At 39.2% G+C, this 16,822-nt stretch overlaps 2 protein-coding genes across 2 annotated transcripts in view; both read right to left on the minus strand.

Moving 5' to 3' along the window:
• The window catches only part of EIF5A2 (eukaryotic translation initiation factor 5A2), a 338,905-nt gene that overhangs the window by 299,794 nt on the left and 22,289 nt on the right, over positions 1–16,822 (minus strand). The gene's annotated exons all lie outside the window — the stretch shown is intronic.
• On the minus strand, positions 11,306–15,272 carry RPL22L1 (ribosomal protein L22 like 1). The gene is made up of 4 exons (XM_081302272.1): positions 15,250–15,272; positions 13,643–13,732; positions 13,364–13,485; positions 11,306–11,552 (listed from the first exon to the last, which is right to left on the minus strand). Exons 1-4 carry the CDS (start codon positions 15,256–15,258, stop codon positions 11,408–11,410), a joined length of 366 nt encoding a protein of 121 aa, XP_081158398.1. The 5' UTR covers positions 15,259–15,272; the 3' UTR covers positions 11,306–11,407.

Below are 16,822 nucleotides of genomic sequence, written 5' to 3' on the forward strand. Positions count from 1 at the left end.
AATTGTGTGAGTCAATTCCTCTCTGTTATGGTTTGGCTCTAGAGTATCCCCACAAGGGCTCATGTGTTGAAGGGTACACCCAATGCAGCAATTTTCAGAGGTGAGGCTTTTAGAAAATAATTGGATCATGAGGGTCTAAACCTCATGAGCGGGTTAATCCATGGACACATTCATAATTTGAGTAAACTATTGGAAGGTGGTTATGGGACCTAATTGAAGGGAGTGGGCCCTTGGGGGAGGGGTGCCCTTGGGGACTATATATCCATGTTCTCTCTCTCCCCACCCCTCTATTTATTTCTATTTTTATTATTAACACTACTACTCACTCTTTGTATTTCCTGGCTGCCATGAGGTGAGCTAGTTTCCTCTGCCATGCCCTCTTCCATGATGCTCTGCCTCACCTCAGTCCCAAAGCAATTGAGCAAGCCAACATGGACTGAAACCTTTGAAATTGTGAATCAAAATAAACCTTGTCCCCTTTAAGTTGATTTTCTCAGGTATTTTGTCACAGTGGCAAAAAGCTAACACTCCTGTCTGTCTGTCTGTCTGTCTATCTATCTATCTATCCATCCATCCATCCATCCATCCATCCAACCATCATATTGGTTCTGCCTCTCTGAAGAACAGGGACTAATACAGGCATCAACATTCTACTGAATGTGATTATGAATTCAGGCTCCGGGACTAAACTGCCTGGTTTTGTTTTCTGGCTTCTCCACTTCTTGGTAAGTTCTTTAAAGTCTCTGCGCCATAGTTTTTTTTCTTTTTCTTTTTTTTTTTTTATCAATTGTTATAACAAAAGTACCACCCTAGATGGGTGTGATGATGCACACTTGGAATCCCAGAAACTCGGGAGACTGAGGCAGGTGACTTGTAAGTTCAAGGTCAGCCTCAGCAATTTAGCAAGACTCTCAGCAACTTAGTGAGACCCTGTCTCAAAAAGAAACAAACAACAAAAACTGGGAATGTAGCTCAGTGGCAAAGTGTCCCTGAGATCAATCCCCAGTGCAAAAAAGAAAAAAAAAAAGTACCAATCAAATAAGTTATCAGTGGAAAAGCTTCATGCTATAGTTTGGATACATGTTTTTGGAAGACCCTTGTGTTAAGGTCTTGCTCCTCAGTTTGGCACTATTGGGAACTGGTAAGGCCTTGTGAAAGGAAGTTAAGTCACTGGGAGCATGTCCTTCAAGGGGCTATTGGACCCTGGCCCTTTCTTATCTTTCTCTTTGCTTCCCAAATGCCACGAGGTGATCAGGCCTCCTTTGCCCCATGCTCCTGCCATGATATTCTGCTCCAACACAGGCCCAAAGCAACAGGTGCAGGTAACCATGGACTAAAACCTCCGAAGCTGTGAGCCAAAATAAATTTTTCTTCCTTTTAAATCATCTCAGGTGTTTTGTAACAGTAATGAAAAGTTGACCAACACATTTCAATTAAGTATAAGTTCTGACAAGAGGTGCTGGTATATATGAAGTCCTTTCCTGTGTCCTAATGTCCAGGGACTTTAGGAGTACATAAAGTCTTATAAAATTGTATGCAAAATATTGTATAAGTTGGGTATATACATTTTTCTGGTGAGATCAGAGCCTGTCCCTGGGCAGGCTAAACAGAGAGTGTGGTGAAGAGGCTGAGGCTTTATTCTCAGGGGAAGCCACTGGATGGGGAAGTGGGAGAGCTGTGAACTATGATCAAACATCCTTTTAAGTTCTTCAGGCTGCTGGGAAGACAGGAGGGCTGGGGGAGGCTGTTGGACTCCTGCAGACAGGAAATAGCAGTGGCTTGAGCGGGTAGGGCCTCAGGACAGGGATAAGGGTGCTTGGAAGGCAGGGCTGGCAGGACGTCCTAATGAGCTGGGTTTGGGGAGAGAGATTGAGGAGCCTACACCTGCTCTTCTGGCTTCTCCACTTCTTGATAAGTTCTCTCAGTACTATTTTCCTACTTTCCCCCAAGAACTAGTCCCCTCTGCTCCATTGGTTCCCCAAAATGACTCCAAACTAAGCCTGCACCAGATGCAGGTTTCACTGTCAAAAAGCAAAAGCCTGCCCCACAGGGTATATTTTAACAATAGCAAGACTTAACAGAAAGGAACCAGGACTGAGAGTAGAACCAGAGAGAAAGGGCATCCAAACTAAAAAAATCCATTCCTTCAAAACTTTGACTTTATCTTTATATACCCATCAATGAGCACTCGTCCCCAGGAAAAAAAATTAGTAGTGTATGTTTAAAAGAAAATATCACACATTTTATCATTGTATATACTTCACTTTGTTTATTTTAACAAATAAAACAACCATACTATTATAATCATCCCAATAAAATGAACAATGATCAACCAATAACCAAACTTTTAAATAACACTTAATTTTAATAATTAAATTATGGCATTTTTAAATTTTGATAATTGAATAAATTATTATTCGTTTAATTATTCTAAGTATTAAAGTTTAAAATAATACTTTTACTACCCTGTTTGTGTTCAATTATGTTAGTTTACCTCAAAAACTTTTGTTTATATTTGGATTTTGTTGCTTTTTTTTCTTTCTTTTTCCTTCAGAAAGGAGACTGAAGACTGAACCCAGGGCCTCTCACATGCAGGTATGTGTTCTATCACTCAGCTACACTGCCGTTTGAATCTTTTTCTAAAACAACCTACGTATTATAAACAGTGACTTTTTTTTCTTAAATTTCTTATTCTATAACTGTTTCCATCTGCTTCTGTTAGTGTTATTTCTTTGTTGTTGAAAATACTGGTCATTTATATTAAAAAATTTCTCACATTTTGGATGTAATAAATTGGATTTTCCTGATGTCATTTCCATTTTTAAAAAAATAACTAGATTTTTTTTTTTGGTTGTAGTTGGACACAATATCTTTATTTTATTTTTATGAGATGCTGAGGCCTCATCCATGGTAGGCGAGTGCTCTACCGCTGAGCCACAATCCCAGCCCATCATTTCCATTTTTAACCAATGCATTTTTTGCAAACCAGTAATTAGATGGAGAAACTCAATATGCTTTCTTTCTTTTGGGGGATGGGGTGGGGTATAGGGGATTGCACTCAGGGGCACTCAACCACTGAACCACATCTCTAACCCTGTTTTGTATTTTAATTAGAGACAGGGTCTCATTGAGCTACTTAGCACCTTGCTTTTGCGGAAGCTGGCTTTGAACTCACAATCCTCCTGCCTCAGCCTCTTGAGCCACTGGGATTACAAGCATGAGCCACCACACCCAGCTTCAATATGCTTTCTTGAGTCGGAAAGTACACATGCCCTATGATCTGGTACATTTGGGAAATGCATGTACATTTTTGAGAATCATTACATTTTGGAATTCAGTACATTTTGAGGAAACAATGAATGGAAATCCATAAATAAAGACCTGAAAAAGGGAAATGTTTAATTTTGCTTAGGCATATATTTCCCGTGTGATCTGTTTTTGCTGTATTACTATCCATTCACATGAAACTAGAGTCCTATTTCATGCCCTCTGATAAACTGGAATAGAAGATTTCAGAATCCTATGATTTAACATGACATGAGACACGACATGGATATTCATAAAAATGTGCTGATTGATTAGCCCAGTAGACACATATTGTATATTTTCTATTTATAGTGTACTTTACATGAAAGCACTATTCCTGTTAAGAAATAAGGTTAAGTTGACAAATCAGCACATATCCAGACAGTAAATTCACATGCTTGTTCATTTAAAGTGAAGGGCAGTAAAAAGTCAAATATATATATATTTGCAGAGTGATGGAGCTGAGTGGCCTAGATGGGTTCATCAGGAAAGTTCCAGTGGAGAGGTCAGCTTTGGAAGTTGGTAACAAGAATTCACAGCAAGTGAGAACTGAAAAATTACCAGAAATCAGCTGGTCCAATTTCTTTAATTTACAGAGGACATGAAAGCTTAAAGTCAGAAAAGAATTAACCAGATGTTCCTGCAGCCAAGCTTAGTGCATCCTTGGGTAGGTCTGTTGATTCTGTCTTTGTAGTTTTTTATTTTGCTTTATTTTCTCTCCCCTGAGGATGCTTTGGGGATTTTTCTCTTTGACCTTTGGAGTACTGAAATTTCTTCAGGAAGTGTTTGGTTGTGAGCATCCCTTCATGCTTTCTGGCCTACAGCCAGTTGAGGGAAACTTTGTTCTATTACTGTTTCTGGGTCATTTGTTTTAATTTTTTTATCTGAGTCATTTTCTTTGGTGCCTTCAGTTTTATTCATTTGGGGTCATCCTTGTTCCCCTTCCTACATTTATGAATGGAAGGTAATGTTATTAATTACCTGACTTGGAATTCTTGTGTAGCCATTGAATTTGTTTACCTAGAAATGCCAATAAAGATAAATTTGGCCCATAAAATGTGAGGTATTCTTTTTTTTTTTTTTTTTTTTTTTAAAGAGAGAGTGGGGGGGGAGAGAGAGAGAGAGAGAGAGAGAGAGAGAGAGAGAGAGAGAGAGAGATTGATTTATTTTTAGTTCTCGGCGGACACAACATCTTTGTTGGTATGTGGTGCTGAGGATTGAACCCGGGCCGCACGCATGCCAGGCGAGTGCGCTACCACTTGAGCCACATCCCCAGCCCGTGAGGTATTCTTTTTTAAAATATTTTTTAGTTGTTGATGGACCTTTAATTTATTTATTTGTATGTGGTGCTGAGGATTGAGCCCACATGATAGGCAAGTGCTTTGTCACTGAGCCACAACCCCACCCCCACACCCCACTGCCTCATTCTTTACAATCATGATCCAGCTCACGTAAATAGATGAGCACATGACAAATCACGACACCTTCTTTCTATGGAATACTGGAATATGCAGGCCTTTTCTGTTAAAAGAATGAAGTAAATATACTTATTGATAAATAAGCTTTAAGAAACATTTGGTAAAGCACAGAAAAACAATGTACTGCTGTTGGGAGCTGCCACATGGGAAATGAGCACCCCTTAGCCTTGAGTGATGAGAATGTGGAGATGTGGCAAGCCAGCCATGGGCTGTGTGTGTGTGAACTATGGGCATCGAGCACACAAAGTGGACTGAACAATTTTGTCCCTCTGTTCTCTGGTATGAGGTATTCTTAAGTCTAGTGAAGGAAGAAAACAAGTACACCAAAACTTGTGACAAAGTGTCAGAATGTTTACAGTGCAGTTTAACAACTGATTAACAAGCTTTGCATGGATTTGGAAAGTGGGGATGTTTGGTGGGAATTCCAAGGCGTGTCCCTCCCCAGACCTCAAGAGGCTGCCTCTGGCTCCACTAGGGTTGGGCTGGAAATGTAGGGACCTGGCAGAGAACAGAAGGAGAGAAATGATCTGATTTAATAGCTACAGTTTGGTGATATGGCTCTCTGGGCATGAAGAAAGTCAACAGCTTATTCTTTCTCTTGAAGATTTTATTTATGAATTTCTCAAAAGTATTCTCAAAAACAGCACACTACAGGGACACAGCCACATCAATGTTTATAGCAGCACAATTCACAATAGCTAAACTGTGGAGCCAACCTAAATGCCCTTCAGTGGATGAATGGATAAAAAAAATTGTGGCATTTATACACAATGGAATTTTACTCAGCACTAAAAAAGAACAAGATCATGGCATTTGCAGGTAAATGGATGGCTTTAGAGAAGATTATGGTAAGTGAAGTTAGCCAATCCCCAAAAAACAAATACCGAATGTTTTCTCTGATTTAAGGGGGGTGACTCAATGTGGGGTAGGGAGGGAGAGTATGGGAGGAAGATTACCTCTAGATAGGGAAGGGGGGTGGGAGGGAAAGGGAGGGAGAAAGGGAATAGCAAGGATGGTGGAAGGTGATGGTCATTATTATACAAAACACATGTATGAAGATGTGAATTTGGTGTCAACATACCTTGTATACAAACAGAGATGTGATCAATTGTGGTATAAAGGTGTATTAAGAATTGTAATGCAAAAAAAAAGAGAGTACATATATAATGGCATAATTTGGCACAAACATACTTTATATACAGAGTTACGAAAAATTGTGCTGTAAATGAATAATAATGAATGTAATGCATTTCACTATTGTCATGTATGTAAAAAATAAAGATAAATAAATAAATAAGTATTCTCATTGAGAATTTTTCACTGCCACATCTGCGACATGGGCAATCCTTTTCTTCAGTTTTTCACTTTCTACCTGTGCCCCAGGTGTATGATGGTCTATTCACCACTGGGCTCCATCTCTTTCAGAAAGCCTTCTCAGATGGGCAGAAACTTGACCCATCTCTGGTCCATCCCCATGGACTATATCTGGTCATGGGGCAATACTCGTGCATCTTTTTTTAAAAATATTTTTTTTAGTTGTTGATAGACCTTTATTTTATTTATTTATATGCGGTGCTGAGATTCGAACCCAGTGCCTCACACATGCCAGGCAAGTGTGCTACCGCTGAGCCACAGCCATAGCGCCACTTGTGCATCTTTGCATCCTGGAAATTGATTCCTCAAAGATAAGTAAGACACCTGGGAGCCTCCAACCTTTCAGTCCCTGGACATTTAAGGAACCAAATCTTAGGAAGCTGAAGTCTGAGCACCTTCCCTGCAAGTTCTGCATAGATTTGGAAAGTGGGAATATTTGGCTACTTTCATTTTGTTCTCAATCTTGGGGGCCTCAGTTGAAATGGGAGGAAAAAATACTCACTCTAAAGGCCCCTTTCATATCTAAATGAAAAGTACAAGAGGGCTCAATAAGGAATCTTCCGTGCTGTGGGCCACCTCCCATGCCTGATTTTATTACAACATTGGGTCAGACAAACTTCTATAAGCCAGTGTGTGGGTATCAGGCAGCAAAAAACTGTAAGTAAAAAGATTGGTCCTCCTAAAAATCTAAGTAGTCCTTAGGTTTGATTCTCCTAAGGAGTCAGTTGAGTGCACATCACTGAAAAAAAGGATTGCCTGGTGGATGGTTTAGAAACATTTTTAAGCTAAGGCGTTTATAGAGCATGAGCATCAAAGTTGGACTGATCTGGATTTTAATTCTGGATTTAATTTCAGTTTGGAAATTATTAGCTGTGTAACTACAAGTTGACTGTTTAGCACTCTAAGTCCTTGGTCTTCTGACTTATAAAAGAGGAATACTAGCTAATTTGAAGGGTAGCTAGCTGTAGAGATTAAATGAAATTTAGTATTAAGGCTTCAAAAACAGAAGGTTCTCAGTGAGCCTCCTCAGCCCGACATCCCTTTCCTGTTCTTTACTCCATTAACTCCTGCTCTTTGTTTGTTTGTTTCTTTCTTTTTGGGGAGGGGGGGGTTACAGGGGTGCTTAATCACTGAGCCATATCCCCAGCCCTTTTTATTTTTTTGAGACAGGGTCTCAATAAGTTGCTTAAGGCCTTGCTAAATTGCTGAGGCTGGCCTCTAACTTGCAGTCCTTGTGCCTCAGCTTCTTCAGTCACTGGGATTACAGGTGTAATCCCACTCTTCCTTAGAGAGTTCAAATTCTGTCACCTCTTCTAGAAGGGCTCTTGAGATTCTCCTATTGATGCATTATGTGTAAGTGCTTCTGAAGTATCTTGTGAGGTCTCTGCCACAGCATGAACCACACTAACCTTATGTTGTCTGCCCCCATCTTCAATTCTCCCATTAGAACTGAGGGCTCCTTAAGCACAGAAAGCATGATCAGCTCAACCCTCAGCTCCACAGACAGGGGAATATAGATTTGTAACATGTCCGGGCCCTGTAATTCCCACCATCCCAATTCAAAGAAATAGGAAAAAATGAGTTGTATATTAATGTTTCTCTTTTTTGGGGAAAAATTTACCAGTCTCATCATAACTGAGAAATCAGGTCTCCAACTCCCAGTCTGGTTCATTGAATCATAGAATTTTAGGGCAGGAAAAAGTTCAGAGCGCCTTATACTGGGGACAGTGTGTTTCAGGAAGCATATGTGTCTTAAAAATACACACTTAAGGGCTGGGATTGTGGCACAGTGGTAGAGCACTTGCCTAGCATGGGTGAAGCACTGGGTTCCATCCTCAGCGCCACATAAAAATAAATAGGGGTATTGTGTCCATCCACAACTAAAAATATTTTTTAAAAAATACACATTTAACATTATGAGTTTATATTCAGAAAGTTTTTGTTTGTTTGCTTGTTTGTTTTTTTCTTTTAAAGACCTTTACTTTCTTCTATTTGGGGATAGAAAGCCCCAGGAACCTTGGTGAGTGGGGATTTACATATCAATCCTACCATGGATGGCAATCAGAACTGGGAACATGGAAACATGAGGCACTAAGAAACAGACCTATTTCCAGTCACCTCACATGAGCCAAATGAGGGTGAAGAGGTGTGCCCCAGGTCACACTACTGGGAAGCAAGGAGGGCAGGATGTGTGACCCCCAGACAGTGCTCCTCTACTGCACCATGGCCGGGTCATGGCCTGAGTGTGGGAGGAGCCCTGGGGGAGGAGGCAGAGGTGGGTGCCCACCATGAACCTGGGCAAGCCTGTGAGTCTGAAACTCAGATTCTTCATCTGCACCGTGGGAAAGATAATATTCTGCCACACAGGCATGGGGGATCAAAAGAGAAGAGAAAGCTTTTTTTTTTTTTCTTTCTATTTGTTCTTTTTAGCTATACATGACAGTAGAGTACATTTGACATATTATACATACCTGGAGTGTAACTTATTCTAATTAGGATCCCATTCTTGCAGTTGTACATGATATGTACAGGACAAATGAGCCAGTTTGAACAACAAATAAATTGGGGTGGGGATAGAGAGAGGGGGAAGCTGAGCCTTTAAAGCTTTAAGAGATATCATTTAATTGCAACCAAGGACCTCATCACAACCCTAATTTGCACAAAGTTAAGCCATCAACAGATATTTAAGGGAATTTACATGCTGATTACGCATTAGATAATAGAAAAAATTATTGTTTAATGTGTTATTAGTATGATAATGATATGTTAGTTATGTTTGAAGAATCCTTACATTTTAGACACTAAAATTTAAAGATATAAGCACAAGTTTATGGATGAAATTATATGACGCTAGGAATTTGCTTTAAATGAAATCTGGGGTGTGGGGAGTTACTGGGAACATAGACTAAACGTAGACTATTTTATATATAATTGAAATGTTCCATGATATATTGTTAAAAAAGAAAAACAACAAAAAGTTAAAAATAAAACAAAAAAATAATTTCCCAGTTGATGACAGATAGAACCCAACAAGATACAGAAAATCTGAGAATTTCAGTCCTTCAAAGTAAAGTTGGCTTCAGAACTGTGATGTTGCATGCCCAGAATGCATAGTCTAAGGAAGAGGTTTCTCTGAATTCCCCTAATTTCTTGTCATGGACTAACAAAATACTGAGGTCATTCACTTATAATATAAGTCTGATCTGGACAGTCTCTGCTCACATTAGTAGCTCCCAGGAAATGTTCAGGAAAATTACTGGAGCTCCAGCAGTAGCCTGCAAATATCCCCCTAATTGATACCTTCTCAGTGGTAGCCAGCCTCCAAGAGGGCCCCATGGTGAGTCCTTCTCCCCACATGCATACTCCTAATCAGTCCAAGGTTGGTGTTCCAAGGTTGGTCTGTGGGATCCATAAAATAAAGCAAAAGGGATGGTATATTGCACTTGAGATCTGGTTATAGACCCTGCAGCTTCCATTGTGGTCGTTTTCTCACTCTTGCTTTGGTCACTTGCTTTGAGGAAAACCAGCTGCCATGACCTGAGCAGCTCCATGCAGAGACACATAGCAAGGAACTGAGAGTTCTCCAGCCAAAGGCCTTGTGAGTAGGCTTGGGAGTGGATATCCAACCCCAGTCAAGCCTAAAAGCAAGCTTTTCCTTAAAGGGCTAGAGTTCATAAGTCAGGATTTGCAGGCCATATGGTCTCTCTTGCAACTACCCAACTCTGTCATTGAACACAGTATGAAAAGTAATGGGCATGGCTGCATTCCAATAAAACTTTATAGAAACAAACAACAGTTTGCAGGTCAGCAGCCCAGGTCCACAACTTGACTGTGACTTCTTGGAGCACTGAACCACAGATACCTAGCTCTTATTCTTTAAGAACCATGTAGTTTAAGCTACATTTTAGTGTGATCAGTATCTAATACAACACATGGTGTTTCCCAACACACTCCCTTTTACTTCTCTAATTTCACCTCTCTTTCTACTCTCCACCACTCATTTAGCTCAGATCAAGGAAGCCTCCTTGTAGTTCCTTACATAAACCAGGGCATTCTTGCCTCAGGTCCTTCATTCTTATTCATCTCTATGCTTGGAATGCTTCTCCCCCAGAAGCATTGGATTTGGTATCCTTCAGGTCTATACTCAAAGGAGCCTTTCTCTTAAAGCTATACTACCCCTATTTACTAATGCAACACACCTTTCCCGTCTCCCTTTTTTTTCTTCACAGCATTTATCACCATGTAACAAGCATTTTGTTTAAGTATGTGAATATCAGATGTTTTTGAAAGTTAATGGTGGGCAAGGGAATGAGAGCAACAGTTGGTCTTTGATGAACGATCTTCCTTTTTTAAAAAATTTTTTCAGTTGTTGATAGACCTTTATTTTATTTGGGTGCTGAGACTTGAATCCAGTGCCTCACACACGCTAGGCAAGTACACTACTGCTCAGCCCTTCTCTATAGTCTTCAAAGGCAGTTTTCATCCAATTCCAAACCTGACCTTTTACAGAAGTCTATGAAGATCTTTTCATCCAGGTTCAGTCTGAGTTCTAGATCTATATATATCCAACCTCCTGCTTGGCATCTTCTAGGTATCATAGAGGTATCTCTAACTCAACATAGCCTAAATTGAACTGTTTTCCCCTTAAGCTTACCTTTTTCCATTGTGATCAAACTTGGTAAATGGCACCATCTAATAGTATACATATGAATGACTCTTGACACTTCTCCCTTCATCAATGCATGACCCATGAGATGATCTGAATCCTCCTCAGATTCCCATGTTGAAACTCGAAGTGATGGGAACTGTGGGAGGTGACTAGGTCATGAGCCCTCATGATTAGGATTACAAATACCCTTATAAAAGTTTTTGTTCAGTACTGGGGATTGAACCCAGGGTCAGGCTACCACTGAGCTTCATCCCCGACATTTTAAATTTTAAACTATATGTAAAATAGGGCTTCTACATTATTTTCTGCACAACATCATTTTTACCAAAGACATCTGTAAAAGCAATGAAATTCTGGAAATCCTGAAAGCATGCTACTAAATATTAACTTTAAAAAAAAATGCTTATAGAAACTAAAGGAAAATCAAAATCATGTAAACAGCATACTCTTACAATAAAAGAATGAGACAGAATTTGAGAACAAATTTTTTTATTCAATGATAGTCCATCTTTAGATGTTTCTTTTTCATGTACACTTCATTTGTTTTATTAAAAAGTAAAGCCCTAAAAAGGGAGACCAGTTAGTCCTCAGACTCTGATCCATCTTCATCTTGACTAATCTGGAAATAACGAAGTTCGTAAGTCTCCTTGTCAGATGCAACCACACGAAGCCAATCACGAAGATTGTTCTTCTTAAGGTATTTCTTAGTAAGATATTTCAAATACCTTTAAAATAAAAAACAAAAATCTCATTAAGAAAATCCCTGTTATGAAAAGGCTTAAGGCATCCTTTGGCATATTCATTTTTTGTTTTCCTAGTTCCTCCAAAAATTGTCCTTTCATTAACACAAAGCACTGTGTAAGGTTGCTTGGGATACAATCAGTAGTTCATGCCCTATGAAACTCTGCTCCCATCTCCCTAAAATAAATTTTCTTTACATTGGAAGCAAATATGTAGGATTGCAATGGTAGCTTCCTTTTCACTGTTACTACCACAGCCAATGAAGCACTATACAATTTCCCTCTTCAAATACATCATTTACATGTATTTCATGTTCCCTTCACCACCACAATCACTCTCCACCCCTTACTCTAAAATTCAACCTTGGATCAGCTGGCTGCAACCTGTCAAAAATCCATTTACAAATTCAAGGTTTTTTTGTTTTGTTTTGGTAGCAGAGATTGAACCCAGGGACACTGAGCCACATCCCCAGCCCTTTTTCATATTTTCCTTAGAAACACGTTCTTGCCATTTTATTTAGAGCTCAGGGAGTAAGTACCTGAGGCTAGTTTTGATCCTCCTGCCTCAGCCTCCCAAACTGCTGGGATTACAAGCGCATGCCACCTCACCCAACAAGTTCAAGGTTTTTGAGAATCTTTCATCTAACATCTATGTAGGCTTTTATAAAAAACAAAAAGCTCTTGGCATGGTCTAAATTTCTTCATTGCAGCCATTCCTTTTCATTACACTATACAACAATTCAAACTACCAAACATTCTTGCTAAGCTTTACTACTCTTTGCTAATGCTGCTCTTCCTTTTGGAATACCTCATTACACAGGCCAAAATTCTATGAAAATTTTTTGTGCTTACTCAAGCTCATATATACTAATTACAGAATTACACCTTGTAAATATCTGGGAGTCTACAAGGTCCTTGAGGACAATGTGACTACATTTTCAGATTAGCTCAAAACCTCAGCTGACATGCATGGCCACCATTTTAGTCCAAGTAACCACTAGCTCTTTCCTCAACACCAAGTTCACCAACCCACTCCTTTTTAGCCACAATGACCAATGGCTTCCCAATACAGATCAAAACCCAAAACCCTTTCTATGGCTTAACCCTATATTCCAGACCCACCAGCCTCTATTTATTTTGTGGTGCTGGGGATTGAACCCAGGGCCTTGCAAGCACTCTACCAAACTGAGCTATATATCCCCAGCCCTCAGCCTCTTCAACATTACTTTAAATCTGTCAGACTTCTCTCATTCTGCCTTTAACAATTCCCTTATGTGCAAGGATAGCTCACTCCTGCATTTCTTTTGGGTGAGGTGTTTTATGATCACCTTATTCAAACAATGACTACTCTTAGGGTCATTGTTAAGTCACCCATCCCTATGATAATGTTGTCTGATAGTGTTTAATATTTGTGGAATACACAAGAATGAAAATTGGTAGCAAGATGTTAAAAATTGAGATTTTGCCTTTGACTGGATGCCTCTACTATATAAGCCAAAACCTTGATGAGAAAAGGTTATCACTGGTAAATTGGGACATTTCTTCCAAGTACATATTAGACATATTTCCTATAACATATTCACTGTAATTCATGTACAAAGAACCTTGGATATGAGCTGACTATATCTAGCATTAGTTAATGACAAAAATAACTGGCACTCAGAAACTAATATACTTTGAATTCATATAGCTCTTTAAGATCAACATTTATTCTCCATTAGGAAAAGAATTCTAGGATTACATAATCTATAAAACACTTCACAAACCACATTAAAATTTGCAAAACAAGTACCAACCTCTTAGAGAACTGTTTCTCAGAAACAACTGTGATTTTATTCTTGAAGCGTTCAATGTGAACAACATTCCCGAGATTTCCAGTTTTCCCATTGACTTTAACCTTCTCCCTCAGAAATTGTTCCTATTTTAAAACAGAGAAAATGCAAAACTAGGGAAGAAAACCCTAGATATTCACTAGGGAAGGTACCCTAGGAATAGAGCTCAGGTTAATGTCAAATATTGCATATTTAAATTGTTATCAATAACTATACCATCAGAACAAGTAAAACAATACCTACAAAATTTCCAGAATCAAAAATCCCATCTTCTACAGGATGAGTAAGATCCAAATTAAACTTCCAAGTGGTCCTCTTAGGCTTCTTGTCTTTCTGCTACAAAATTTAACAAAATCATGATGCTACATGACAATTTATTCAGTTCATAATAAAACTTCAAGATTTTACTAATACAGTATGTTCAGTACACTTTAGGTTAAGTGGTGCAAAATTCTAAATTGTTTAATAGCTTTTTTTCCAACAAGACTGTGAAGATGGGCATGCTCCTTGTTTAAATCAGTTTTTGTGAATTTCGACAGAATTTTCCCTTTTTGCTAGATACCTCATAAGCACAAAACAGAGAAGGAGTGTCTACTTCCTATTCCAACTTACAGCTAAAACGCCCACCTGATATTGATTTGAACCTTTAACCAAGTTCAATTGTTCAAATGGTCAAGAAAAGACTTTATGGGCTTTGCTTATTTTTCAGACACCTCATATTCATATTAACCTACCAGTGTTTACTACAAAACAAGCACTGGTTTACTGCTAACCTCCCACAGGAGGTTCACCCACTAGCCCTACCTCCGTTAAAAGCCAGAGAATTCCACCCACCAATTCAAACGTTTTATTACTGAAAATATGGAAAAGAAGATGCAGAGAGGGGGAACCTTTATTTGGTGGTTCTTTAATTGTAATAAATCAAGACCACATAAGCAAAACATGGCTAACAAAATACACCCAATAAAAGCAAACAATAAATAAAAAAATTAACATAGAATGTCCTATCCAAATTAGATCCACTCAGATGGATATCAAATATTATCATCAGTCTGCTTTTTCAGGAAGCCTGGTAACTTGTGCTCCATCCCGAATATGTAAAACTTCGAATCCGGATTAGTGGGTGCTGGGGCTGACTTATTCTTGGCCAAATAACTAACATTCCTATTAAGGCAAATAACTTGGGAAATGCATATAATTTCTGTACAACCTAACAATTAACTTACAGCTCCTCTGGGCATTATTCAGTTCTATCTAACCTAGCATTTTTTCGTAACAATTTGTGTTAAACTCCCAATACAGACATTAACTAGTCAATATTCTTTAGGACAATTTAACATCTTGTCTTCTTATTAATCTTTTAAATTTGAAGAACAATATTTTTTTTTATATTGCTGGATCGTCATCACTTAACTTTTTCAAAAACTGCTTGGAGAAACTTCCTCCCTAAACTACTTCTAAAGTTTTCGGAAACATTGGCCGCCGCAGCTCCTTCGGGCAGAAACAGCCGCCAGACCTGCCCGATCACCAACCTCTCCCCTTCCTGGCACAAACTGGCCACAGCGTCACCAGAGCCAGCAAGACGTGGTCCAGCGCCTGCTCATGGTCGTGCCTCCCTCCTCCCGGCATTTTAAGCCACTTCCCGGCCCAGGTACAGCTCCACCTCCAGCAGACCGCATGGCAGCCATGGGCGTCTCAAAAACCAACTAGGTAGCGTTGGTGTTTTTGGTAGTGTTCCCGACCCGGTGTATTTCTTCCCTCCCTCTATCTCCAATGAGATGTCCCCACCAGCCAGAAGTTAAGAACCTTCCGCACCACCAAACACTCTCATCAAGACCCGCCGTACTCACCGGCGCCATCTTGACAACCAGCGGCGTGATTAGAAAGGGAGGGAGCGCCGCGCGACACGTATTTATACCCAGACGCTGCGTCACACGCCAAGAACGTAAAATCACCGCCTCCAGGAACAGGACGTAGGGAGGAGCGCGGAGGCCAGTAACCTAGGAAACCGTGGCTGTGGCCCCAGGCGAGTAGCCTCTGGTGGCGTCAGGTATTCTGCGAGCGCCTTCCAGCGGTCGTGGTCGAAATGTTCTCCGGTTTGGCTCCTAAGGAATTCCTAGAAGCTCACAGACCACGGGGATTTCTGCAGTTAACTTGTGGTTACTCCCAGATGAAATCACACAAGGAATGCTGGAGTCATCTTTTCACGAATCACCTGAACCTTCTGTGCAGTCAGGGCAAGGCAATGTTTCGGGTTGATTAGGGATCGTCTCTCATGTTGCAGTTATAAGACTTCGCGGAAAAGTTATTTGTATTTTGTCTGTTGAGGGAAATCCGTGCTTCCGGGAGCCCAAATAAACTCGGTTCTCGGAGGGAAAATCTAAGGGAAAAACGCGTGGTGTCTACTTCTTGTTTGAACATTGGGTATAAATTATTCTGTTTTATTCTGGTTTCTAGAGGTAAGTCCAGGTCTACTATCTTCCATCTAAAATGCTTCCCAGTTAATATTCAATGAATATCTGGTGGGGACTATCAATTTGTACAAGGCACATAAGGGTGGAGGTATCTTGATGATAAAGGAAAAAAACAGTTTTTGATTTTTGTAAGATTCTAATTGATGTTAGATCAGAAAAGTGGTATGCCTCTCAGTATTTAACAGCCATACCTTTTTTTGTGGAGATGAAGCTATTATACCTTTAGGCAGGGATAAGAGTGGAATGGATTTCTGTTAATTTAGAAAATGATAATTGTGTTTGTCCTTTATACCAGCAATTAGTTATAGTGGAAACAATGCTTTCATAAAGCGCGCAGACTGACTAGAAGAAATTCCTAGGAAAAATCCATTTCAACAAGAATTTTTAGTTGTTAATCTCAAGAACCACAGTAATTTTATTTCTTTTCCAAACATTAAAGGAGAGGGGGACAAATGCATTTTCTTCTCAATGGCTGCCTAAGCAAAAATGATCCTTGCATTATTGGATATTTTTTAAAAATCATTAATTAATGTGTGTATGATTTTATTTTACTTTGACAGCTTTCTATGTCATGACAATAAACTCCTTAAAAATGATTAAGCCATTTGCACAAAGGGGATGTAAAAAACCAATATGTGTCAAATAATTAATTAGAATTATGATTGGGGGAAATGTTTTCTTTTAATTAGGAAAAAGAAAAGCTAAGAAAAATATTAACCAGAAATGTACAGATGGGAAGATTAAATGTTGTAAATAACTCAGTTCTTTTCAAACTGTGGAATTTTTTCCACATGGTATATATTAACTATAGCAACATAATCAACATCTCAGTTATTTTTTATTTTGAAAGAAGACTCTAAAACAGATGTAACAATGTATGGAAAGATCCAAAAATGAAGTGGCCTTACTAGATATTTGAATACAAGGTACAGATATACTTCTAATATAA

This window comes from Spermophilus citellus (assembly GCF_964194105.1).
Source record: "Spermophilus citellus genome assembly, chromosome: 7".
Taxonomy (NCBI): domain Eukaryota; kingdom Metazoa; phylum Chordata; class Mammalia; order Rodentia; family Sciuridae; genus Spermophilus; species Spermophilus citellus.

Bases quoted from the DNA above. Each gene is read 5' to 3' on its own strand.
- RPL22L1 (XM_081302272.1), bottom strand. The intron at 13,486-13,642 runs GTAGGTATTGTT...GTTTTAAAATAG, and splicing joins TTTTTGATTCTGGAAATTTT to GAACAATTTCTGAGGGAGAA. The intron at 11,553-13,363 runs GTTGGTACTTGT...TTTATTTTAAAG, and splicing joins GAGAAACAGTTCTCTAAGAG to GTATTTGAAATATCTTACTA.